Below are 27009 nucleotides of genomic sequence, written 5' to 3'. Positions count from 1 at the left end.
TCAAAATACTCTACTGATCTGCTCAATCCATACCTTTACACTTGTTACATTAGAATTTTAAAGAGATCTAACATCTAGAGTGGGAACTGAAACACCTGGCCATCATCACCTTGTCACAAATTCTTTCTACACACATCCTGTTCCAAGATGAAGGTAATAAAATATCTGTGTTCATTCAGAGAGGAAAAGATCAGAAATAAAAATTGAAGAGTATTTCAATAAACAACTTGTTCTTCATTCAGAATTTAACCCTTTCTGTACTTGCTTCATGAACATATTCCCTACCTTTTATTCCAAAATCTTCAAGATTTTACTAATACAATAATTTTAAGCCCACACTGTTTATATAAGAGTAATTAATGAAAGACACAGTGCTTTTAAAAACATGGAAATGAACATTCTTTCAACCCCAAGAAAAACATTACCAACCTTTTCTATCCTGACATTAAAGGTTAAATAACTCAATTCCTGGAATTCCATGAATCTTACTGGTACACACCCAGGCAGAATTTGTAAATTATGGGGAGCAGAGGAAGCCACTGTCATTTAGGTGATTTTATCAATTTTGTTTTTGATTTAGAAAAGTGGTATTTGTACTCTCATTGTGATTCTGGAATTTATTAGAGAAGAATAAACTGCACTCAAATACAAGTTACCTGGGGCAGGTGCCAGCCAGCATAAACCAGTACTCCAGAAGTGGAAAATGGTCTGACAGCAGCACTGGATGCCACTACTCACTGAAATGAGCCAGTGGTGCTGGACAGTTTTGAAAGAAGAACTACTGTAAAAACCACTTTTTTTTTTGAAGGCTATTTTTTTGTTTCTTGTTGTTTGGCTTCATCATTTACAGTAACCATAAGGGGAATTTTCCACCAAAAATATGGGGTCCAGGCCATTATGCAGTAGCTCTCTTTTTGGAATTTGTTGTGGCATGACACATCATTAATTTTCCAGAGATGGTTTATATCATTCCACATTACTTAAAATACCTTTCATAGGATGAGGAAACCTCTATCTTAAACTAGTGACTTTAAAATGAAACTTTCAGAACATACTAAATCTCCCATGGATCACACACAAACTGAAACAAATCTTACATCTTTAACAGGGGCTGAGTAAGAAAAGAAGTACTAATATCACATCTTTATGCCAAGCAGTAAGTAATAGAGAGGACAAGCTTAAATATGGCACTTCTGCCTTCCTAGAAATACTCCTTTTTTCAAACAGCACTGTTTCTGGAGGCTGCAAACTAATTTTCAGAGAATACATCCAGCTATATAGTGGCTTTCTTGACAAAAGAAACAAAAAAGACCTCACACAATGTTATACGTGAAATGAAATTAAATCCATCCTTCCTCCTAAGTGAATTTTAGAAAGATTGCATTTTTTCCCCTGAGAGAATTCTATTTCTCCCCATCTTTAAAAAAGAAGAACGCACAAGCAAACAAAAAGACAATTAAACATTCAATCTCCCCTGCTCCTTGCCAGATGTTCTTAGCAAGAGCTTTTGAACAGACTGCAAAAACTCTGACAGCTAAGCTATGACTAAAGTCGTGTTTCTTTAACCCCTATAGCAAGGGGGGAATAAGCAAGACAAAGCCAGCAATCACTTTTACTCCTCTCTGCAGTTCACACCTGACAGAAAAATAGCTTACAGCCCACAGTGGAACTGAGTGTTTAAAAGAACAGGGATGAGATTCATTGCAAAATACACCAGTAGTTTTCAGTAAATAATATACCTAAGATGATTGCCCTCAAGTAGCTAAAATTTAGAAGACTGTTCTACTTCTGTTTTATTACCTTCCGACTGCTCCTTTCATCTTCATCTTCAGATGGATCTGACTGGTGTTTTGGGTTATCCATCTGAAGAAATGCTCTGACATCTGGGCTAGAAACACAGTTAACTTCATTAGCACACCAATAATCTGCAAGATTTTCAGCCATAAACACGGAGCATAGGACTGAACAGCAGCATACAGAGGAGTTACTCATCACTAAGTTTTATATTTAAGTTCTGGTAATTAAGAACTGTGTACAAGCAATACTTTCTTTTACAACAATATAATTCAACTGTCAAGTGTGTTATAGAGCACAAACCTTTTCACTTGCAAAACCTGACATGTTAAAGTATACGTATATGAAGACTTCAGAAGGATACCCTGCAGAACTGCATTTAAAGATAATTATCAGAAGAAAGCATGAGTTCTAACTGGCTAGTAGCCACCAAGAAACCAACTTTCTTCCCAAAAACTGAAGAGTTTAAATTTTTGTTTTCTAAAATGAACTGAATTGTCCAATACAATAGAGAATGAAATACATCATCTGTATCCCAAGGAAGACGTGTTCCAAGAGATACACAGCAGTAACATTCCTCTCCCCATTCACTTTAAAGCAGAAGATGGTGATCCTGTGTTCAGAATTCCTTCTGGCTGGACACTGTAAAAACAGTGTTCAGAAATCCTTTCAGTCAGCTGCAGGACACAAATGCTTCAGGAATTAGCAACAGGCCTCCCACAGTACCTAAGGAGATGCATTTTATCTTCAGCACCGGTTTCAAGTTCTGTCTTGGTGGGGCTGGGAGACAAGGACAGAGAAAGATGGGAAAGCAAGAGAATTCCAAGAATTTCTTCTTCCAGGAAGAAAGGCTTGTCCAACAGATCAAAAGAATGAAACATCTTTCTGAACCACAGCACAGTGCAAGTAAAGAATAATGCAATACAACTGAGGAAAAATCAATTCCTAAAAAGATGGGTATTGTGTATAGCCTGTATAAACCACTTCAAGAGACTATTTGAATCTTTCAAGTTCCTTCAGTTCACTAAAAGGCAACCTTCTTATCAAGGAAGAAATCTTTCCTGCATTTCAGAGACGAAGTTGTTTGAGAAGGACTCAGGACAGTCACTGATAGGAAACTCCACACAAGCCATGCAGTACAAGAAAGGCACTAGCTTACTATGGAGCTGCTCTTTTAATCTGTTCCTAGAATATATAAAATAGGGTAATTTTAAGAAAGAAACAAATGCACTCCCTATTTTCAATCCATTTACCCTCCACATCTCTGATCAGTGAGGATCAGAAGTAAGAGATGAGCTGTTTCTGACACTTCTCCAGCTCCTGTAATTTCCTGTCAGCACTACTGAACCTACCTCGTATCCCAGGCTATCTGAGGCTCCCAGTTTTCATCACCTACATTCTGTATTCCTAAGTCCTATTTGAAATATGTCTCAGTTACCTTCAGCCTTTCAGTTTTAAAGCACAGCAACAAGACTATTCACATAATTTCCCACCATTATTTCAGTTTAATACTTCCCATTTTATATGAATTCCAAATTCTAATCTATTTCAGCATCTGTCTTATATCCTGAGGCCAGGAAGACAAAAATCACAGTGGTTTGAACACTGTAGTAATACTGGGTCATGATGCAACAATTTAAGTTTCAGAACATTTGGATATCATAAAATCAAGAATAAAAAGTTATGGTTAATGCTTTTCACTAGACAGAAAAACAGAAACAGACCTTTATTACCTTTCAGTATTAATTATTCTGAACAACTGGCTGATTAAATAGAGCATGTTGTCATACATCCAAATAGTTACTGAAGTTACTTTGTTCACTACTGAATTCACAGCAGGAAAAACATAAAAATATCAATTCACAGGAAAAGGCTGCTGTACAGTTGCAGGGTATCCCACAACTCCACAACAGCCGGCATTGTAACTGATGTTACAGTGTTCACATTTGCAATTCTAAAAGCACTGCAAAGAACTACTGATTAAAAAAAAAAAAATTATGTACAAATTTCTTAGGCAAGATTGCAGCATGTTATGCAAAATGCTATACAGATTGATATGACTTTTATGCTATTAACTCACACAGATTAAGTCAATATATTAAGAATACATGGAAACTATTCCTAAAATAACCTCACCTATGGAATCAAAAGGGTTGAGAAAACCACTTCAAAAGGGATACTCAGTATACATTGTACATATACTACCAGCAAAAGTTGGTTTTGTCTGGATTTTTATGACTGACTGAATAAATTTATTTTGTGGATTATCTCTGAAACACACAAAAGAATGTCAAGCTCTGCTTAATACCATTGCTTATGTAACAGTCATTCTGCATTAGTTTTCCTGCAAAAACAGTATAATACCACACAAAAATTTTGGATGCACACAGAAATATGAACAAACCCAAAAGGTCACACAAATTTTGAAGCAAAACGGTAAAATTAATAGCCACTGACAGAAACTTAACATTTAAGACACATTTTATTTAAGTAACAGTGTCCAACTCCTCCCTCCTCTTACCACATTTTCTTAAAAAGTAAACCACTTTTATCTTTCTTTCAGAAAGCAAGGTTCAAAAAGCCCTAATGCAATAAAGCACAGTAACACTTTAAAAGAGGACAATAATATAGTGCAAGGTGTTCTTTCCCCAGCACAGACTGCAAGATTCTACAATTCAGGGGTTTCACATTTACTTTTATATTCATCAGATTTTGAAATCAGAGAAAAACTGTGACTGATTCTCTTCTAAGGAACACATTCAGACCCTGCTTCTCACTTACAGAACTGATAACTTGTTTCCCCACAGGTTGCAGAGTATTGTCATCCTTGAGTTCTTCAAGTGTTATGCAAATGTTCTCATTCTCATTAAGGAGCTACTTTGGACTATTTAAAAATAACTGCATTACATCTTTAATGCATCCTCTATTATACAGTTTTTCAAACAGGTTTTCTTTGGACATGTTCTGATAGACAGCAATTAAATGCATTAATACTTCAGTGAAGGCCTACATTTGAGGGGGTGAGCAGCCCACTTGCAGGAGCTGTGCAGTGTTTTAGGGAGGCTCCCAGTGCTCACTAGGAACAAACTCCCAGCTCCTATTAAGGACAGCAGTCAGCAAGGGAGACACATTGTCAGACCTCTATCCTTTCTGCCCTTTCTATCCCTACCTTTTCTTGGAACACCTGCATTCCATCTGTGAGAACAAGCTGTCTATCACAGTAAGTCTGAGGAAATGCAGCTTGAAGCTCATCCACGTAATTCCCAATTTGGACCAAGCCAGTGATCCCACCCTGTATTCCACCTGGCAGGGACTGCAGGAAAAACTGTCACAGGGTCTCTCTCTAAGCACTCCAATACACCTTAGGCTTTTTTTGGATTTTTTTATTGAGCAAAAAGGTCTGGCTTTGATACAATATTCAAGAAATGTGCCAGACCCAAGAAAAAAATCCACTGATGGAAAATAAGAACACAGTGCTGCGTGTTTCAAAGAATAATGTAAATATTACCACCTTGGACACATTGAATCTGACATTTGTGCTTTTCACTTCAGATGTTCAGGTGCCTTCCCATCCAGAAATGAGAACACCTTGAAACATCCTTAAGCTTTTAGTGAAACAATTCTCCTAATCAGGACTGAAAATATATGACATGCTGATATTGGTTTTAATGCTTAGAAGATGCCGTGGAAGGTGGATTTCCTAATGGTTTTGTGAGAATGCACAACCCACTAAGTCTTGCTTGCACATCACTAACTTTACATAAGATTTTGACCTTGTTTCAAATTTAATTAGCACATTAAAGCAAAAATAAGAATGCAAGGATGGACTATCTGTGAGGACTCAGTCACCACCTACCCCTTGAGTAGCTTAAATCAGATTTTATAAAAAATTCCAAGCACCAAGATCAAATATTTGGTATTTCTTCTATAACAACATTCACTGGCACAACAGAAAAGGTGAAAGATTACATAATTATTAATATGATTTTTTACAGTGCAATACTGCAAAAAGTAAAAGCTAACTTCAGAAAAACAATCATCTTGCAGTTATTAAAAGAGAAACAACACAGAAATTACAAAATTAAATGCTTTTGCACTAAACTGTGGATTAAAAGCTGTGGACAGCTTTTTCTCCTGCTTAATTCAGTATTTCTTTAAGGGTGGGGTAGAGGAGAATAGTAAAAAACAAACTTTGGTCTCTATTTGTTTTATTGTAGCAATCTGTTTAATAAGCTTATCATTGAACACATTTTCATCAGCACCAAACACTATCAGGCCTATGTCTTAACCCTGGTTTAAGTCATTTTAATGGATCAGGTAAGCTAAGTGCCATATTAAAGAACATTGGTTCTTCATAGTTACATTCCAGCATAAAACAATTTTAAAAGCTCACAAAAATTTAGGTAGGGAGGTGGATTTGAGGTTTGATGACTTTTTTTTTTAAGCACACCACTTTATGCTGTCCATAACAAAACAAAACAAAAAAAAGCACCATTTTACCTCTGGAGAACAAATATTTTATGTTTTGAAACAAAAATATTTGGTAATTGGATATACTGAGAACCAGAGGAGGAGACTGGCCTAAATAAACCAGTATCCTTTCCCAATGAAACAAAGTAGATTGGTTTCCAGTAATTTGTTGTATTAAAGTGCTTTTTATTATTTCCCAAAGAATAGTACCATGAACACAAACCTCATAGTGCTTGTTCTGGTAGAAAGGTATCCTTCCTATCTATCCAAATTAGACTTTGTTACTAATTTTTTTTTTCACTCATCAAAAGAAGTATATATAAAATGCTCCTATTTTTATTTTTCTAGAAAGGAAAGGAAGTACATATTTCAGGTTGATAGGACATTAAATAGTTCATTTGTTGTGAAAAAAGAAAATCTGACTGCATGCTGCGAACTGCAGTGATATTCTGTTAGAGTTACTTTTTTCCTGTGGGAAATGGGCAATTTCTCAGGCTGTAAAAATAGGCTAATTAAACAAAGCATATTTATTAAAGACATTTCCTCAACACTAAAGCTAAGCATAGAGCTTTACCATTTTACCAGTTCAAGCAACCTAGAAAGCAGCATGGATTTAGTTGAAACTGATTACAGCTTCGGACTGAAAGAAGGCGCCTGTTTGCCCTGCAATGAGTTCATCCACAAAGTGGGGCTCTCCAGATTTAACTGGAGCTGACTCTGTCCTAGCACCATCTCCCATTCACCACTGGTAGTGATGAACACACCTGCAGTTCCTCTGCTGGGAACAGTTTAGGTACAAGCTTATCCTGCTGGGAAGAGTTTAGGTACAAGCTTATCCATCATTTCCTTTAGGCAGCTCAGCTTGGTTGTCCCAAACCATCTCAGGAAGCCAATTAAGCCCCTTGGTTACCGTGCTTTAAACAGGTTCTGGAGCACACATGAACTGCTCTTAACAGAAAAAGGATGCAGGCAGTGAGTGACTGCCAGCAACACAGCAGCAAGGGACAGCAGGGCCCTCAAACAGTACAGCCACTGGCAAAGCAAACACCTGCCCAGCACAGCAGCAGTTTACAGTGGAATCTGCACCCCTGGAATTCAGATCTGTTAATTGCCTGCAAATTGATTTATAGGTTGGTTTTCAGAAAACAAAAACACTTTTATACTCTTCAGTCTGTAGATTTTTCCTGAATGGATGGCCACATAAAGTTGGTGTTTTTTATACTGAAGAGCTCTGAACAGGTAAAATACATTTTCTGGTTAAATACCTAATTTGCAATCTTGTATTTAACATATGTTTTCATCTCGTGTCTTTTCAACAGCCCTTATAAAACAGAAATGAAACTACTTACTGGTTGCATAGCTCTGGCTGTCTAACTAAATTTTGAATGAATTCATTCAGTCCTGCTCTTCTCTGTTTAATAAAATCTGAAAAAAACAGATTTATTAGAATCATCAGTCAGCTTATTAGAATCATCAGTCAGCTTATTTTCTTATTCAGGTTTTTCAGGATTTAAAACAGCAGTTAAAAGGAGACTGGCCCATGACTAATTTGGAACAGGATTGGTTCTACATATGAAAACTGCAAGCTTTAAACATTGAACTGAGCTGAGAGAATAAATTTCACTGTCTCTGTAACGCTACTTAAAAATGTTAAAAGCCAGGTGGATTAGAAGTGGCACCCTGTGCTTCAAGAACAATGTGTAACTGCAGTGAAGGCTGCAGGGGTGAGCCCTTCAGCACCTGATTCCACAGAAACAAAAACCCCAAGAAGCCACAGGCAAAACCTGCCATCAGTTGCACAAGTCAAGTTTTTACATGAACAGTCCCACCAAGCAGCATATTTCCATAATATATGTATGGCAGGGGGAAAATTGCACAATTCATCCTGCCAGCAGGCACTCAGATAAAGCCATCGAAGATAACAAAATAAAATACTTTCCTTTAGATTTTGGACATCATCTCCAACATTAAAAAAAGATAATCCACAGAATCCCTTCCCTTGTCTAAAGCTTAAGACATGTAACTATTCTGTAGTAACATGGAAAGACACACAAAGGATTTAGAATAGAATTAGAGTTCTAACATAAAATAAAGCGTAAAATGGAATAATCCTATCTTTCATTACTCATATCAACAGAAATTTGTATGGAAAAAAGAATATTTAACTCCAGCACTAACTTTTAAGGCATTTCAATGACTGTCATATCCAGATTACTGACAATTATTAAAATTTTAAATTAAAATTAAGTTTTAATTAACAGCTGTACTTAAAACATTAAGAAAAATGTCCATGTTGTTTAGGGATATAATCCCTGAACCCTTCCTAGGGTATTTAATAATCCCAAATAACTGACATCTAACAGAAAGGTAAATTTGCATACAGATATTATGGGAGTGAACAACATCAGCAGTTTCAGTGTGGCAGATGTACAGCGTCAACAGTCAATCTAAGCCTACAGGGCTATCCATGCTGGTGAAGATAAAACATCTGTAACATCTGAAATTTTCAGGTTCTATATTCTGACTGGTTTCTGTTCCATTTTTGTCAAGTTAAAACAAAATTAATTTTAAAACAACTTAAGTGCCAATAAAACTGGAGCATTTAAATGACAATTTAGATGACAGTATTTTTGGTACTTTCGGGTAAAAGGATGTAAAGGTCTCACTCTGCTGCATTTCAATGCAATAGTACAATGTTGCATACCCATGGATGGATTACAGAAGTAAAATACCTTTCCAGTATTTGTAAAATATGTAGCTTGTTTCAGGAGCCAGCAGAAACATTACATCAAAGCTTCAATAAATCAGTGTTAAGAAAAAGAATTATTTACATAAGCATCATGGCTCCATCTCCACCCTGCCTCCCAGCAAGAAACATCTTGAGAACTATTTGGTTTCTCATGCTTCAAGGATTTCAGCGTAGTTCACGGAAATTTAAAACAAGTTTGAGGACTTTGTTTTACATATATAATTTTAATAAAGTTTTAGTTGAGGTTTTTTCCCCCTTTAAAACTTCAGTTTCCTAAATTTGGCTCCAAGAAATCCACCTGCATATTTGCCTGTACAGCAAACCAGACTACATGGCATTCTCTGGTCTTCAGCCAGCTCTGAGAATCCCAAGGTCAGAGAAAAGGAACCAGAACTAAACAAAAAGTCCCTGTAGACAAAATACATGTAGAACTTTTGGCAATCATTTACATCTTTATCAGAAGAGAACATCAGAGCTTGGATACTTGTATTTGATTATTCTAATAAAAAATAGAAGAGTATTTACATCAGGATCCAGATGATTAACTGCCAAAAACTAGGTTTGTTTGTCAGAACTTTCAAAAACCCAAACATCCACATCCTAAGAGTTCAACAACTTTGGATCAATTTGTTCCTCAGCAAAGGAGAAAATGAACAATTGAAATAAATGCAGGAGGAGATGAAACTACAGTCTGACCACATCAGCAAGCAGGGGAGGGCAGGAGGGGTCCAAAGAGCTGCAGGAAAAGCCTGAAGTGAAAATGGCTTGAATGAATAGTACAAACACACTGAGCAATGGTCTGGCCTTCCCACTTGCCTTTTTATTAATTCATCTGTGGTGCCACCCAGGTTACTTCAAGGGAATTTTCAAGTGACATTCATTAGTATTTCACTGTGTACAGAGCAAGCTAAATGGCCACCTATCACTGGTATCTTGAGCACAAAACATTCATATCAGACAAGCTTCCTGTTGTTGTTCCACTTACAGAAGTTCGTTTTCACCTGAACTGTACAAGGAAGCACATTCAGATACAGAGAGGTCAAAAGTCTCAAAGATAAATCCTTGAGTTATTTCATTTTTCAGAGATGGCTGTGAGGCATGTAACACAAAGAAAGTTTAAAATGGACTACGGATAACGCTAAGGAAGAGTTTGGGGTTTGGCTTTTGTTTTTATAGGAGAGAGGTCACATGTGACAGTTCAGAATGAGAATCCTGAATATGGGAGGGCTGGGAGGAGCTATAGCCTTCAGTGCAAGAGAGGCACTGGGCGACCAAGCAATGCTTCGTTCACTATCACAAGGTAAAACACCTACCCACGCTAGTTCCTGCTCTTGACTGAAGCATGACTAAACTTTGCTTTAGTCACTGTTTTGAGGACTGCTGCAAAACTCATATAAGACAGCTTCTTGTAGGCTGGAATAGATCAATTTTCATATAAAGAAACTGACAAAATGAATAACAAGATGATGACATACCAGGATCAAAATTATCTCCAAATATTCTTTTAGCTGGAATCTTCAGGTTCATGGTGGGAAATTGCTTCTTTAGCTGAAAACAAAACACATAAAATTGGATTGTGCTTAGACGTTAAAGTACCTAGAAATAATTGCATTTTGTTTGTTTTCTGATGAACAGTTTGAACACCTGATTATTAGTAATTCTGCTCCGCTATGCCATTTCCTCTGCTTGTACACAAGGGGGAAAAAAACATACCCAGAACAATCTGTACTCAGTTTGTTTGCAATAGACATACCCTTTTAAATTCAAAGGCCATCTCATCTTCATTTTACAGACTACTAGAGCAACAGTGCAAAATTATTTGCCCCAGGTTATAAAACCAAATTTCAGTCTTCTTTTTCCTTTTCTTTTTCTTCCTTCCTCCATCAATTCTTTATCTCTTTTGGGTTTGTTTTTCTCTTATTTGCTTGCTTGCACAGGGCTGTATGAGGGAGCTTTACAGTGGGATACAGGGGATACAGGCATCTCGGTTTTACATTCTTTAAGCTTTAGAAATCACAGGTGGTCTACCCCTACATCAAAATTACAAGCAGATGAACAGTCTATTTTAGGATCCTGCACTTGATAATTCAATTATTACACTTGATAAACTGACCAGAAGATTGTACACAACAACAGTGAATTGAATATTAAAAAAACCCCAAACCTGGCACTAATCAATCCTCAACTACATTTACTTCACCTTCAAGTATTCCAGAAGAGCAATCTTACTCTCATCCTTTTTAACGGAGTAGTTTTCTAATACAGTAGCTGGCAGTTCTTCCCTTAGCAACACTAGTATTTCTTTCAGTTAGCAGCACAAGTTCTTTTTGGTGTATATACACACAAATTTCTGAACAGAAACTGGAAATGTCCTCCTGGTTATGCTTCCCCAGGACCTCACCTCTGCCCATGTCAGAGAGACCAGGGCTGAACAAACTTCAGCAGACCAAGGACAATTCTAATGCCAAGAGAACATGGCAAAGGAACAGGATCACCAACACTCCCTCTGAAAGGAGGATTTTCTGTTTTCACATCCCTTACAGGTTTATCCCTGCTACATGCAGGCAAAGCCCAGCACAGGGAATCCGGGGGCATTTCAGCTCAAACATTTCCAAGTTCACAACCTGTGTTTGAAGACCACTACCACATGCAAATCCATGCACAGGGAGGCAGAAGAGAAAGGCCTGACTACTTCCCAAAGAGACAGTGGAAGGGAAGGCACAAATAAGGAGCTGGTAATATTTTAGTATGAGAATCAGAGGGGAATTATTTCCGCTTTTGTTAAAGCAAAAATTATGGTCTCTAAACGTGAAGAACTGGAGGAAAGTATAGACACAGCACACATAACTCATACTCACAGCTAAACAAGTATTTACCCCACTTGCCCACTACACAAAAACCCTCTTCTAGCAACAAACAAAGAAATCCATACTTAGTTGCTGAAGGGGGCTATTTTTTTGGGAATACTGATCACATTTTTTTGTGCAAAAAACCATACTGGCTCTGAAACTGCAGGTATGAACTGCCATCAATGACTGACTACAAAATTTCTATTAAGAAACAAGGATTTGTTCATTGCTTTCAGTACTTCAAAGAAAAACGCTTAGGAGGAATGTATCTATCTAGATGTTTTGCAGGGTTTTTTATCATGAACAAAAGCACATTTTATATGTTTTGACAACAACCAAGCTGGAAGTTTCATTAAGCTATGATGCCAAGGAACTATAAAAAATGTGACAAATAAGTGGATTTTGAGTCTAAAATTCAAACAAACTTGAAGTTTAAAAAAACCCACTCCATCATCTTCTTTAATTAGACTCCTATGGTTATTAAATGTTGACTCAAATTCCTCAAGAGAGGATTAACTCAAACCATAACGCTGCAAGTGTTACTCTGCTATTCTGGCATGATTTCATAGCTTGCTTTTTGCTTACCGTGTTGTAGAGTTTATCAAACTCTGCATACCGTCGAAAGACAAACCACTCATTTCTGCCAACAGAGACCAACACTTTGTAAACCTGTAGGAACAAGGACAGTGTTATTGCCCACAAAGCTTGGTAAAACTTCTCAGGTTTAATCTCGTGGTGAAAGTTAAGGGCAGGTTGTTAAATTTATTGTGTAAATGCACTTATCAAACCATGTATTTCTTACAGCTAAGTCACACAGACATCAACAAAAATGACTAAAAGAACAACTAAAAGAATCTGGTACTTTGCAGAAATTTTTTAAACACCAGGTAAGCGAAAACAAACACCAAAATTGATTTAGTGGAGTTTCATTAATCAGTTAATATCCAAAAAGAGCATCTGACCATCAGATAGTAGTCTATTAAAATTTAATATGAAATTTGTTAACAACTCAATAATTCATAATAAAGACGAATACTAAGAAGCAAAGCATTTAAAAATACTGAAGACTGCCTTCACCAAAACCTAAAGAGAAAGTACATATGGAAGGTATGAAGATAACTGTTCATTTGAACACCCTGAATACAGAAGAATCCTGGCAGATGGCACAACTGTTCAGGGAGGAAGAAATGGTGCTGTGGCAGAAATACAGCCTATTTAACATAATACACAGCACTGGGATGAAGGGAGGTATAGCTGGAACCCACTGCACACTTCAGGCATTTCAAAGGCCATGTCACAGAGGACTTCAGTAACTAGACAGATTGTCAGTCGCTGGATTCATGAACCTGGCTGGCAGCTGTGTGTCCAACAGGCTTCTCCTCTCTCAGGCAACAGCTGTCTTCACTTCTCTACTTTCTTGTACCTCCAGAAGGAGCTAAGCTATTCCTTCAGGGAAGAGGATGGGCTCAGCAAGGAAATGAGTGCAGAGCACTGCTAATTCCCAAAGCAGACTACTGGACCAATGCCCCAGTCTCCCTCCTGCCCTGCAGCAGCACCTTGGCTCTGTCTCTAACTCCCACAGTGGAAGTGGCAGCCACCACCATCGGTTCCTCAGCCTGAGGGCTGCAGTCAGGCTGTGCTAACTGCTCACATAAGCTGTTCTCAGTTCCTGGCCCTGGGGGACACAGGAAGCTGAATGGAAGCATCCAGCAGAATGCTGATGAGACTTTCTAAGAAAACCCACTTTGCCTCATACTGCTAAACAAGTGTTAGCATAAAACCTACCCACTCCCCTTCTAGAGCCTCCCTACGCTGTAGGCAGCGAAAGCTTCAGCTGCAAAACTTAAGCTCTGTCCTCGTGAACTGGGTCTTACACAGCAGTCAAATCCTGCAAGCAGTGTTCAAACACAAAACACCTTTGCTCCCCACGACTGCACAGCACATCAATGCCAACACACTTGAGCAGAGGGCCAAGGTAGCTGGGCAGAAGCACAGAGAGCAGAGTGCACAGGCAAGCATAACTCAGGATACGAGATGATATCCACCTCCTTGGCAACCGCTAAATTTAAACAGTTTTGTTCTCAGAGTAGCTGCAGAACAATGACACAATCAACATTTTTTACACAAGAGAGCATAGAAAAACCTGTATGAGGTCATCCAGTTCACACAACAAAGCTCTTGCACACCCCAACCAAGGAACAGTTTCAAGTCCAACAGTTATGGGCACACTGAGTGGTAAGAAAACACAAAATACCCACTAAGAATCTGATAAAAACTAAAACCATGACATGTCAGGGCTGTCTTACTACTCTCAGCTACGGTGTAATGATTAGAGAGATGTGCAATGCTTATTTCTAGAAAGGTAGGGGGGAGGAATGTAGACTTACTTAGATAATAAGCTTTTCAAGTCTAATTATTCCTAATCCAAATTTGGTCTTAGAAAACTCCTTAAGCATAGATATGATGCATCACAACTCATAGTATGTGGGTAAAAACCACAAAGCTTTGAGAAAAATAAAAAGGAAGAAAAACAACAGAATTCCTGAAAACCATAAAATGTCTTCCTAGATACAGACAGGACAGGATCCAGCTATTTCTGGATGCAGCAGAATTTCTTCACAAAAGAAGTCACTGAAATTAAAAGCCTTCAACTCTGTTTGTAGTAGCTCATCCTCCTGGATTAAATGCTTGATTTTTATTAAACAAAGAAAAAATAAAAAGGTAGGCTGTTTTCCAATTTTGACAGAGCAATCATTGAGAAAGTAAGGAAACTATTTATTGTCAACAAATAAAAACAAAAAAAACCCCAACTCCCAATTTCCACAGGGCTGGGGATTAACATTATACATCACAGGTCTGAGACAAAGTTTTCAGATTTAATCAGACAAACAGCATTCTTGAAAGAGATTTTTTAATAAGCCTGTATATGATCAGGGTGTAAAGGGAGATGAGAACAGGTCAGAAGAGAAAATTAAGCCTCAGACATCAAACAGCATAGGGATAAAAGTGAGAAACCCAAAACAAAGCTATTTGTCAAAACAGGCAAAAGAATGACCTAATATGCAGCAAGGACAGAGAGCAATTAATATAGGCTAGATATGGTCCAAAACAAGGAAATACTTTATTCCTTTTATGGAGAAAGTGAATGCTGAATCTTCTGAAAAATGAGAGACAGCGAACTAGTGTGGATTTACAGAGGCTGGTTGCCATGCATTAAATGGGAGCAAAAAAGGTTCCCTGCCAGAACCCAAAAGATGCAAACATGTAGTCATTTGAAAAAAGACAAAAAAAAGTAGTAGTAAATATATCAAAAGTATGCTGTATTTAACAAAACCAAATCCAATATTCAATAAAAGATCATGAAAATGCTCAGGAGGTATGAGAAGTTCACTTCCAGAGACAAGACTGAAAAGCTCATTTAATTATCAGAATGATGCCTGCTCAGAGACATTATTGTTTTTAAAAATGCTTTATCAGAGAGTGAGGGCAAAAAGCAGAGCTAGCAAAAGCTAAGTTGCACATACTTGTGTTGTTTCCATGCCAGCATTAAGTGAGCCATTGAAAAGTTTGAGCTGAAAATCAGTTCCTGTTCAGACCACTAAGATTCTAGAAGAGTCTCAGAAGCAGCAGTGAAACACCCTCTGAGCAATGGTAAGGTGAAGACTACACAGTCACCTGAAATCTTTCCTAGCCTTTATCACTCTGACCTTTCTTCTCACCCCAAGTGAAAACCTCTCTTACTGCTCTTTACAGAAATGGCAATAGTGTGGCCATCAAAAGAGACAATTATACCTACCACAAATTTGCTAAGAGCTGCTTCCCCCTGTACCCCTTTCTCACTCCCTGTCAAAGTACTGATGGGATTCTGTCATTACACACAGCTACAGCACAGGGGACACAGTAACAGCACTGACACATGCTGGAATTCACAGTTTCCACCATGAAGTTTAGTATGACCCTCACTTCTGTTACCAAATCCTAAAATATATGTGATAATATTCGAAAGCTTGGTTGTGAAAGCACTTCTTGTCAAGTTGCTAATTACTCCCTGGCACAGAAAGCAGAAGGCAGCAGGACAAAGTGTACCTCTGCACAGTGTAATCTAGGCTGGATTCCTTCCCCTCTCCTCTCTCTGCCCCCCATTTCTGATGTTTCACGCTGCTTTCTCAAGGGCACGCCCAAAGAAAGTGCCTTTACACTGCCCAGGCTGTCTCACAGACCTTCAGGTAAAATGACCTGGACACCACAACATTAGTACATGCTCAATGTACCACACTGGCATATTTTAACTGCAGAACTGCCAGCACTGAGGCAACAAAACAGAACTGTTCTGCTCAAGTTTAGACTTTCACAAAGGTTTTTCTGCTCATCTGAGTTTCACATGAATGCAGAGGTTTAAGGAATTAGTAAAGTTCTCTTTTGTTTAAAGTTCCCTTTACTGGCACACTCCTTCCCCAAGCTACATCTTGACACACTTGTAGAATCAAAGAGCACTGTTCTCCAAAAAAGGGAGGTGAAGAGGAGAAGGAGACAACATAACTCCTAGTAAAATGTTGTTTTGTGGTATTCTTCAGACAGCAACTCCGTATTGTTTCCACAGTGTTTGCATTCCTCATCTGAAGAGTGACTAACTCACTCAATGAAAAAAAATCTTAGAGGAAGTTGCACAAGAGCAACGAAACAGTTTGAGCCTTCTAAAGGAAGTATTTTGATCTTGTCATTTAGGGTTATATAGAAGGCAAAAATCCATTCCACACTACTTTATTTTTCACTATGCAATGCAAAGAATTTCCCACACAATAGGAAGACTTCACAACCAGAAAGTCAAACTAGAAGGTAAAGAAAGGAAGAGGGAGAGAAATGACAAGGAAATGGGAACAGGATAGGAAAAAACTCATAAGCATTAGAATCAGAAACAGGAAGGAAGACAGAAAAAGTTTTGAAAAAATTTGATGGTTTATATTTTTTTTTCATTTTACACCAAAAAAATTACAATAGTATAATAGGATATCTCGGAAAGAATGGATGTTCAAACAAACAAACAAACCCCACAAAGAACCAAATTCACACTTTATCCTTTTACAAAATAAATGTCTTCATAAAAATCGTGTAGAATGCCAAAAATGGTACCAGAATATTTTCCCTGTACTTGGATATTTAAATATTTTATACAAGCAAATGCAGCTATTTTGGGATAAAATCAGCAGAAATTTGTAAAGGCAAGTTCTTTATGCAGAAAGCAACACAGGTAAACACTGTAAGACATTCACAACCTTTCACACTGGACTATGGCCAGTGCTCACAAGAGCAAGGAAACTGATTTCCACAAACCTATTGAAAATAATATGAAGCTCAGCAGCAGAAGAGAAGAAAGCAGCACTGCTAGGCACCAATAGTCTATGCCTTTGCCCGCAGACTTACTCTCCTACATACTTACAGTAAATCTCTTTTTCTTCTCTCTGTGTTCATCAGAGCTGGGAATGCTAACGCTTGGGCAGCTCTCTTTGAGATCCATTGTGTGTTTCTTATGACAAATTCGTTCCAGGACCCTGCTCTGGGTGTTGCAGTCAGGAGGTCTTGTCAACGGTACTGGTCCAAGATCCGCAGCTTTTCTTGAGAAAATCTGAATTCCATCATGTTATCTTAAAGTGAACACAGAAGGAAAATTTAAGTACAGGAGTTCTTAACTCACATTGCTGAAAACTTGTGTGACAAGAACTTTTGCTGACAGGAAATGCACATTAATATGTACATATAAAGCCACAATCATGGCTATTTTGTAAACTTTCCTGCTTGTAGTTCTTTGTTGTTTCACTGAAATCACTCACATTCTCCAACGACATAAGTGCATCCAAAAGCTCATTGAGCTGTGTAGACATACTGGAAACAGATTTGGGCCCACTACAGAGAATATTTTGTAGGAACAAAGGGCATGAAGAAATAATTGAAGATGACAACCTGGTATCAGACATCTGAGAAATGCCACCAACTTGTACATTCAGAACAATTTATTTCAATACCAAAGGTTTTCAACTGCATGAATCTCTACCAGAGGGCACTTCAGATTTGTCAGAACATGCTGAGTGCATTTAAATGTCACATCAGAGATGAAAGACGACATGAGGAAAACGAATTTTTCATGTGAATTTTAGAGAGGGACACAGGCAGCATCATGTGTATGTCTGAATATTTACCTTCTCTGCCCCTCCTTCCCCTTACCAGGCATACTTTGTGTTTGGCAGAACACAAGGTGTAAGGTCATCCTCTCCCTTCAGTGGAACAGTTAAGCTTCCTTGCAGAATGTGAGAAGGGCACAACACAAGAGACTGAGAATAAAACCATCAAAAAGGCAGAAAGCTTAGTGTCAACTCGATGTCTCTTTACTCACAGAAGGACAGCATTTTCCACACCTGCCCTGAGAACTAGCACATTATTTACCGGACCCCACGGATAACAACAGGAGCTTCAGCAGGGCTTAGGAGCAGCCAAAATTAATGCTGCATAGCTACACACCTCTGTTTGGGCCAGCACAGCACAGCCATCTGAACTGCTTCACTGAATGCAGCACAGCTCTAGAGCAAGATGTGTCTGATCAACTCACAAACATGAGAGAAGTGGCTTAGAAAGAGGGAGACCTCAGTTCTCGTCAAAATAGCCAGAGGAAAAAGGAGTGCCCAGTTCAACACTGACTCCCTATTTTCTTAAAACAGGGAAGAATAAAAGTAAACTCTATATTTCATATCATAAATTTCCAAAAAGCACAAACTAATCCCATGCAATTCTGCTATTAGAGAGACACCCATATTTATGTTGGCACGAAGGCCAAAGCTCCTGGAATCCAGTGAAAAGATTTGTTCTCAATACTCAACTAGTCTCAGTCAGTCAACTCACTATTTTTCTTGCTCTCAAAAGCCAGATCATCAAACTTCATGTTGTTATTTCTCTTTTTGCCATTTAAAATTAAGTTAATTTTCAAAGACCTATGTGACGACTTGAACAAAAAGGAATGTTTACAACCACTAAAATCACAGCTAAGTGATAGATCATCCCATACCTCAAGATATTCAGAAAATTGTTTTCAGCTACAACTGCATTTACTTTAAGTTGATTGTTCCCTACTTCACCAATTAGGTAATTACAGAGTTGAGCAGGGTTAAGCTTCTCCCCACCTTTATTTGACTAGAACGCAGTTCATTCAACACAGTTACACAGACCATGGGTTTCAAATTGGTTTCTCTTTTCCTTCGGAAAGCTACTGTTAAAAGCTTTGTTACAAGGCACACCTTCCACAATTTTATACCTGCATGAGATTAAGAGTGTTTTCCCATTGCCACACACTAAAACTGAGACGTAAAGGTTAACTGAGCTCTTCCCCATCATAAGAGGTCTACTAAAACAGTCAACAGGCACCACTTCCAGTAAGTGTTTCACTAAGCTTAGACTTTACTAAGCACTTGTGTCAACCTTTATCTACTTCAGGTCTAGTATCAGGAACTGAGCATAAGCCCCTGCATTTTATCTGTCTTACTGCTCATCACAGAAAAACAAGTAAAGCTTTAAAATGGATTAGGTGTTCCCTGATTAATATCACTCACTGTCCTTCTCCTCTTGTAAACCAACGTTTGTTACAAAGGTTTCCAAGATGCCTGTACTCATTTTCACAATACAGACTGTATTTCTCTCATCCCTTCAGTTTCTTATTTTTAGTGTCAGAGTTTTAAATGCCAGTACAGGAGCCATATGGATTAAAAGCTGTAGTCTTGGAAGACTAAACTTTATTTCATATCTGAAGCTGAAAGACCTCTGAAAAACAAAAGGAGGAAGTGTCAACCAGATTAATTCAGGAAGAATTTATTCATTTTACTGGGGAGATGAAGAATAAATCATCTGAGAAACCAAAACTGTAATGTTCACATTTTGTTCTTTAAGCTGCCTGGAAGATCACTGGCTGTGATTATTTTCTTTCCCTGAGGCATCTCCTCTGAGCCGTGCCTGGGTCACCAACACTAAGCTGAACTGACAAACTTGGAAGAACTGCATTTTCACTCTGCCACTAAGCTCCAGCGGATCAGAGCTTTCCTTCAATTTCTATTTGCCTTGAGCATATCAGCTCTTGAGAGCTTCTTACATCTGAACTGTAGGTCTGACTACAGAAATAGGGACACATTTGCCTTAATCTTTACCATGCTGCAGTTAGGAACATAGCTGTAGTTGAAACAGCAGGTAAAATCACAAATGCTGTGATAACTACATGAAGTAATTAATACTGGAGAGAAAACAGTAGAGACATTTTTATCCACAGCTTCTAAAGTGGAAATTGCAGAATTTTAAAGGATGCCAGGTATGAGTGAGTAACAGACACAGTCAGCAGAGAATCTCTACCTCTGGTTACAGCATTTCCTGGAACTAAAACCAAGCAGCCCCTCAGCTCAACTTTGATAACAGACCAAAGGGGAAGGGAACTTCAGAAAAACCACATATCAAAGTAAGTCCCCTCAAATCAAACTTGGCCACCAGTGAAAGATGTAGGTAATGTAGAGAACCTGCAAGACAGGTTAATGCTGAGACCAGCGCTGTCCAGAAACAGCTAAAACTTAAACAGGCTTATGGAGGCCTGGAACAGGAGAAAGCACAGAAAAAGTTAAAGTAGATCAGAAGTCACCAGTCCTCCTGGCACAGTTTCAAGCCTATCAACAGCTATACTGTCCATTCTCTCCATGGATTTATACAAGCCAGCAGCATTTTCACTGTTTCCTGCAGGAAGCCACAACAACATCAATTTTCAGGCTGACCCTTGCCTGCAGTAAAGCAAGAGCATGGCAATAGCAGAACCCTGACACCATGAGAGCATACACAAATCTACTACACCCACAAATGAATGCCTGACTATAAAATATTCAGTGCAGCTTCCTCATAGCTGCATGCAACAGGCAAATACAACATAGTTTAGCAGTCTGTGGCATCCTCCTTTTACTCTCTTCTACATAAGCAAACTGTATTAGAAAAGGTTTCTGAAGTTTAATCAGACTATTTTATTCTGGACTAGAACATTTTCTCTTATTTTTAAAATGTTAATGGCCTAAAGATGGTATCACTATAATCAAAAGATCCTTTTTCTGGGTGCTTATGCTTCAACCTCTGCCTAGAATGTCCAAGGCTAGATCAGGTAGCTGTGTACTCATCTGGTGCCTCTCCAACTGCTGCGACATTGCCTTAAATACCTCTAATGCCAGGGCAAATCACACTCACTCTTTGAGTAAGACAAGAGAAGCAGGGACAAGAACAGACAAAACCCCCCAGAGATTCTCCCTGCAAGCACATTTGGAGGCATCACCAGGATCCATATCCATTGCAACAGAGCACTGGAACAGTGTATAGGCACTTCCCTATACACCAATCATCTGCCCTGAAGGACTTAGTTTGGGACTGAGCTATCATTAAACCAGCTGCTGAAAATCTCACCTGTGATTCCAATTACAGAAGCAGCTTGCATATAAAGAAACTGAAAGCAAGGCACAGGAGGCACTCCTATTATTCACTATTAACACTACCCTATTTCTTCTGACTTTCAAGAAAGTATCAACTTTGGCATGCTTTTCATCACTTCCTCAGTCTTCTCCACAAATACACTGATAATGGCTCAACATATCACTGGGCCTTACACAATCTTGTAGAAAACCCAGAAAGTCAACTTTTTCTCAACTTCTCTGTGGAGAAATAGTGTCCCATTCTTGTTACCAGACAGCAGCTGACACACAGGAAATGGGAGACAAGATATTCAGAATCCATCGCAACAGAAATACAGGATGAGGCACTGTATGTGAAGTCAAGTGGTTCATAAAAAGTCAAAGGCAAAACACAGATTGCTAATCTCTAAAGAGAAAGGGATGGCCAGAAGCTGTTCAATAACAAGGTTCTGGAGAAAACAGGTTTCATTCACAAAACACATCCTTTTAAATATCACATTACATACAATTTTTAATACAGTAACACTAGACACCATGGTAGACCTCTAGCACGACTTCACCTGAATTAAAAAACAGAGCACTAACCAAAATACTCTAGTCAATCCCTGGCTTAACTCCACAATCCTTTCTAGAGTATAATTTGAGAGAGTTGAGAACTGAGCCACTACTATAAAGGAAAAGTTCCCTGTTTACACATCCACCCACTACCTAACAGTTTTAAAAATTTCTAGTAGCACCACTCCTCTGCAGCAACATGGGCAAAGTCCAATTCAACTGAATCTTTCTAGTTACAGGAAAAGACTGCAAATAAAGTGAAAATGCAACCAAAGGGATGAAATAAGTAATTACCCTCTTTTGTCTCTATCAAATTTACTTTGGATAAGTCAGGCAAACATTACCTTCCCATGACTGTACTGCACCCAAGAACATCCCTTCTGCCCCACCTCCCAAAAGAAGCTCCAGTAAATTACTCTTAACTGGCCTATAACGAGATTCATGGCTTGGATTAGACCTATTTGCATTCATATTTATTACATGACAGAACACAGGTTTTCTGCTGTGGTAAGCAAACCCTGAGTAATAAAACAGGTCTTAAGAACAAATACTGCCAGTAAGAGGCAGTTGTCTTTTAATCCTGAACACATCTCCATAGTAATTCCATTCTCCAGTAACTCCATTTAGCCTGTGTTCATAGTACCCACAAGGATCACTGTGTCTCAGATGGTACAACTTACACAAATAACAGAATACATTTAAAAAATCCACACTTGCTACCAGCACATTTCTTGGTGTGCTTTCTCAGTCTGCCTATACACCAGGTCCAATTAAATTTTAAATGTAGATGCCTAAGAATAGCACAGCTCAGGAGTTGCAGCAACAGCACCATAAACTACTTTGAAGAGCTCTTAGACAGCTGACAGCAGCCACCTGCAACATAGTCAGCTCTACGTAAGAGGGCAGTCAGACTTCAGTAAACACCAGGCAAACAATGCAGCCTCATTTTACCCCTCTGGATGAAAATGAAACAAGATAACACCACACTTCAATTCCAGATATACTGGACACGTTCTTAAACGACCTTTAACAGAAGTCACCAATGGCTCTCCGTCGGTTTCACTACTTAAATACAGAATTTCAATCTGTTTAAGAGGGATGTTACGACTAACACATGGAACATGGAGAGAGTTCCAGGGTTTTATGTACTGTAATCAGCAAAAGGTAAAATCCATATAGCAGAATATAGCTGGATAATTACATAATGGATATGTAAATCCAAGTTACGGGCCACAATCCAGAAATCACACTTTTGAAGTCTGGGCTTTACAGAATTGATGGCTGCCTAGAACCATAAAGCTGTTGGATAATGAAAAGGGAACAAATTAAATACTGGGATATAAAAAGCAAGCAGGAGAAAGACCCTTTAGCAATATACAAACTGCCCCTCCAGTTCACCACCATTTGATTCATTGTGTTACATCAGTGCAGCCACAGCAAGTATTCTACATCCATTCTTCAGGACAGTTTACAGACTCCCACAGGTGAGAGCATACACTGAACTCTCACATATTTCTGTGCTGCACAGAGAATGAGAAGGTTCAGTTCATAAGGATTCACAGATTAGTGGCTTATGTACAGAAAACAGAATTTGGTGCAATAGCATCAGATGTGGTGAGGCTGTAATTTACATCACAGGTGGGAATTCAAGGCTGGAAAGCAATTTTAACACATTATGTTGTTATTATTATTATGTTACATTATCATGTAATCACTAGTGCCTACTTCTTCAGCTTTGCCAAGGTTTTTAAAACAACCAGTACTTCTCACTGACATGGGCAAGTCAATTGCGCTGCACTTCTGATCTAAACAAGAATCTCAAAGTATCTTTTAAGAAACAGGTCAGTTTTCTAGCTTTATATTACAAGAAATACCATGCATGGAGACTACCTTAACAACACTGAACTTTCCAAAATGCTTTCCAAAAGCTACTAACAATTTTTCCTGAAATCTAAAGTATCATAAAGCCTTCAGAAAAATACTCCTCCATATGCAGCTTCTGTTTTTACCATTAGTTCATATTACAGTCATTGAAGAGACTGATGTGCAGGTGAAGGAAAAAAAAAAGGTCAGAACTATATTTAGACACTGAGACTGAAACAACACTAATGTTAGAAGACTCCAAAATAGAGTAACATCAAGCCTTAAAAATACAGTCACATTCTATGTGTGTCTATAAAACCACTTGGAATGTCTGAAAGAAGTTATAAACAAACCTTAGCTACAAGGACACTGCAGCAAGTGATATTCACAGAATTCTTCAGCGCAAGAAGAACCGTAAGGGCATTCAGGTGACACTGCTGTGCTGTGATGAAATGCACTACCCGCATGACAACGTATCCTAAGTGTAATGGGGAATAAGAAAGGCGCATTCCATCCTGCAAAACTACTGCACGTTCAGAAGCAGCAGTTACACCTTTGTGAGCTGCTAGAGGAGGAAAACACACATAAACACACACACACAAAAAAAAAAAAAAAAAAGGACGAGCTGTGAAAAGAGCTTTAGCCATAATACATTACAACAGCCTTTTAATTAACCTCCACAAAACTGAATTCCTCAAGGGTACCTGAATTTCGACAAAGCAGCGTTGCCTAAGACGCTTCAGCGCTGCTCTTCCGAAACAGCAGCACGTCCTGGCTGCGAACCACCCGGAGAAGGAGGAGAACGACCGCGCCGAGGCCGCCCCGGCTCCCCTCCCTGGGTACCACGGACCCGCACCTACCTCCTCTACCTCCTCCTGCTGCTCTTCCTCCCCCTGCTCCTCCTCACCGGCGCAGCCACCGGCTCCACCGCACCGCGGGGACCTCGGGAACGAAACCCAGCTTCTCTCGCCTTCACCCCAGCAACTATTTCTGGGCTCCTCTTCTAGGACTTCGAGGAAGTTCAGGCGCTGTTCCTCCGGCTCCCGGCCCAGCGCCCGCCGCCGCTGCCCCGCGCGGCCATCGCCCGCCCCCGCAGGGTAACGCGCTCGGGGCTCGGCGGCGGCGAAAGGGAAAGGGAAAGGCGGCTCCGCCTGGGCGCCGAGGCTGCGGCCGCCCTCCCTCCCTCTCCCTCTCCTCCCTCCCTCCCTCCCTCCTTCTCTCTCTCCCTCCCTCTCTCTCCCTCCCTCCCTCTTCCCTCCCTGCCTCTTTCCCTCCCTGCCTCTCTCGTTGCCTGCCTCCCGCCCCTCCCCGCCCGCGGCGCCAGGCTGCCCGCCCGCCCGCGCAGCCCTCCGCGGAGCGCGGAGCCCGCTTGCCCCGGGCTGTGGGACGGGGCCGGGAGGTGAGATCCTCTCCCCCTCCCGCCCTATGTATATCTACAGAGCCACACTAAAATAAAAAACTTTTAAAACCATGTTTTGTTTTAGGGGCAAATTTTCACTTCCCCTAATCCCAAGGCTTCAGTCCCCTCTCCCCTTCCCAGCCCCTAGGGGGATGCTCCTGCTTCTGCTGGGCGGCTCCCCACAGAAACTCAGGAAAAACAGCAACGCTCTGGTAAAAATAACTTTAAAACACCCCTGCGCACAGGAGGGGTGTCACTTTAACTCTTCAGTGTGCCCAGGGGTGCCCACAATCCACCGGCAAGGCCGTCATTAAGCCAACCAGCCGCTGTAATGACAGCTCTCCTTCTGTATGGGCAGGAGCAGTAACACAGGGGAAATGAGATAGGTTTGTATGATATCTAGCACTGTTTAGGGAACTATTTCTGCAACCTCTGAAATTTCAGGGGTAAGTTTCAACACCCCCACTAAAATTCAACCAGACGTCTTAAAATTATGTGTAACTTGCCAAGTTTTCCTGAGCAAATTGAGGCCATAAAACAGTTATAAAAATATAAATTATAGGGGGGGGGGAAATAAGGTCCTTTAATGACAGTATCACTCCTCACTTTATTTTGTTAACGAGATCTAAAAGTGTGAGACAGACAGGAGTTAGCATGGATTCTGTTTAACAGAAAAGACCACCACACCCATTAAGTTAAAGCCTCATGTTTACTGAGGATCTGCTATGCTTTCAAACATTCAGAGAAGGCTTAAGAGGCAGGGAATATCTAATGCAAATGGTAACACTCAGGATGAGTTAACAGCCTATGCCATTTTAGTTTCCTCCCTATAAATACCTGAAATGTTTCTTGGGATTTCAAAGGCCATGGAGAGAATGAACACAAGTGTGAAAATACTGCAGCCCACTCCAGTGTATTACCAATGTAACACAAGGGTGTCCCCAAAACCCCACAAGCTGTCATGAGGAACTGTTCTATTGATTAGGGAGAAGCCCCACGTTCTACAGGCCTGCCTTCACAAGACTTGTGTTTGGGCCTGACAGGACATGACGGTGCTCATTTCAACAGCCACAGGTATTGGCAAGTATCTGGCAAGCAGCAATTCAGGAGATCCTGTTTCTGAACAGTGCTGCTGCAGAAGTATTCCTGCATAATACTACACTCATGTGTCAGGCACTGACAGTCATCCAAGCATTCTCCAAAAACAAATCAGAGAAGCAGTCTGGCAGTTTTTAAAATACGTCAGTGTTTGGGTTGGTGTGTTGTAACTGTGTCCACACAAGCTACAAGTCAACTGGATCACAAGCTTCCATTTCAGTAGAGTCCACACAGGAAGAAATGAGGAATTTTACCATCCTAACCTGCCCTTTCGTGATTTTGGAGTTTTGTGGTTTTGCATAGGTACTGCTAGATATTGAGACTTGGCATTGTAGCAACAGCCTTCTCTTGCTCCTTTGGATCTGCCAAGGTATTTACCTCTGCATTCACAGAGAGGATTTAAAGAGGCTTTGTTAGGACTTCTCATGGCCCCAGACCAAAATGCTTCTGAACTTCAGTCAGTTAGAATAAGTAATTGGCAAATAATTTAGTCAGGTAATCTGTATTCGAGAGCTATTTTACTTTGCAGTTGTTCTGCTTCTGTCTGCTGGATAGTTTTCAGTTAATCATTCATTTGTCAGCAGATCAGTTAAATGGAGCTACTGGACTGATTTACAGTACAGCCTCAACCCAGGAAAGGTGAGAAGATGACCCTGGCTTGAAGATAATTTAACTCTGTCCCCCTGTCCACACAGTCTAAGCCCTAAACTTCTGACTAAAGAGTGTCTATTTGCCCTTCCTCACACTGAACATCCCTCTGAAGAC

General features: G+C 39.6%; 1 protein-coding gene across 2 annotated transcripts in view; it reads right to left on the bottom strand.

The window, feature by feature from the left end:
- The window catches only part of LOC115900922 (serine/threonine-protein kinase Sgk3), a 55618-nt gene that overhangs the window by 8618 nt on the left and 19991 nt on the right, over positions 1 to 27009 (bottom strand). Inside the window, exons 1-6 of one of the 2 annotated variants that reach the window (XM_030943132.1) lie at positions 24608 to 24919; positions 17300 to 17504; positions 12448 to 12531; positions 10489 to 10561; positions 7614 to 7689; positions 1801 to 1888 (exon numbers count right to left, since the gene is read on the bottom strand). In XM_030943132.1, the coding sequence (XP_030798992.1) occupies positions 1801 to 1888; positions 7614 to 7689; positions 10489 to 10561; positions 12448 to 12531; positions 17300 to 17377 (399 nt within the window). In that variant the 5' untranslated portion in view covers positions 17378 to 17504; positions 24608 to 24919. Of the gene's footprint in view, positions 1 to 1800; positions 1889 to 7613; positions 7690 to 10488; positions 10562 to 12447; positions 12532 to 17299; positions 17505 to 24607; positions 24920 to 27009 lie in introns of those variants that run through there. The other variant, XM_030943133.1, reaches the window with a different exon arrangement.

Source organism: Camarhynchus parvulus, chromosome 2 (assembly GCF_901933205.1).
Source record: "Camarhynchus parvulus chromosome 2, STF_HiC, whole genome shotgun sequence".
Taxonomy (NCBI): Eukaryota; Metazoa; Chordata; class Aves; order Passeriformes; family Thraupidae; genus Camarhynchus; species Camarhynchus parvulus.
The sequence above is the reverse complement of the archived record's forward strand: the minus strand, read 5'-3'. Positions and strand labels throughout refer to the sequence as shown.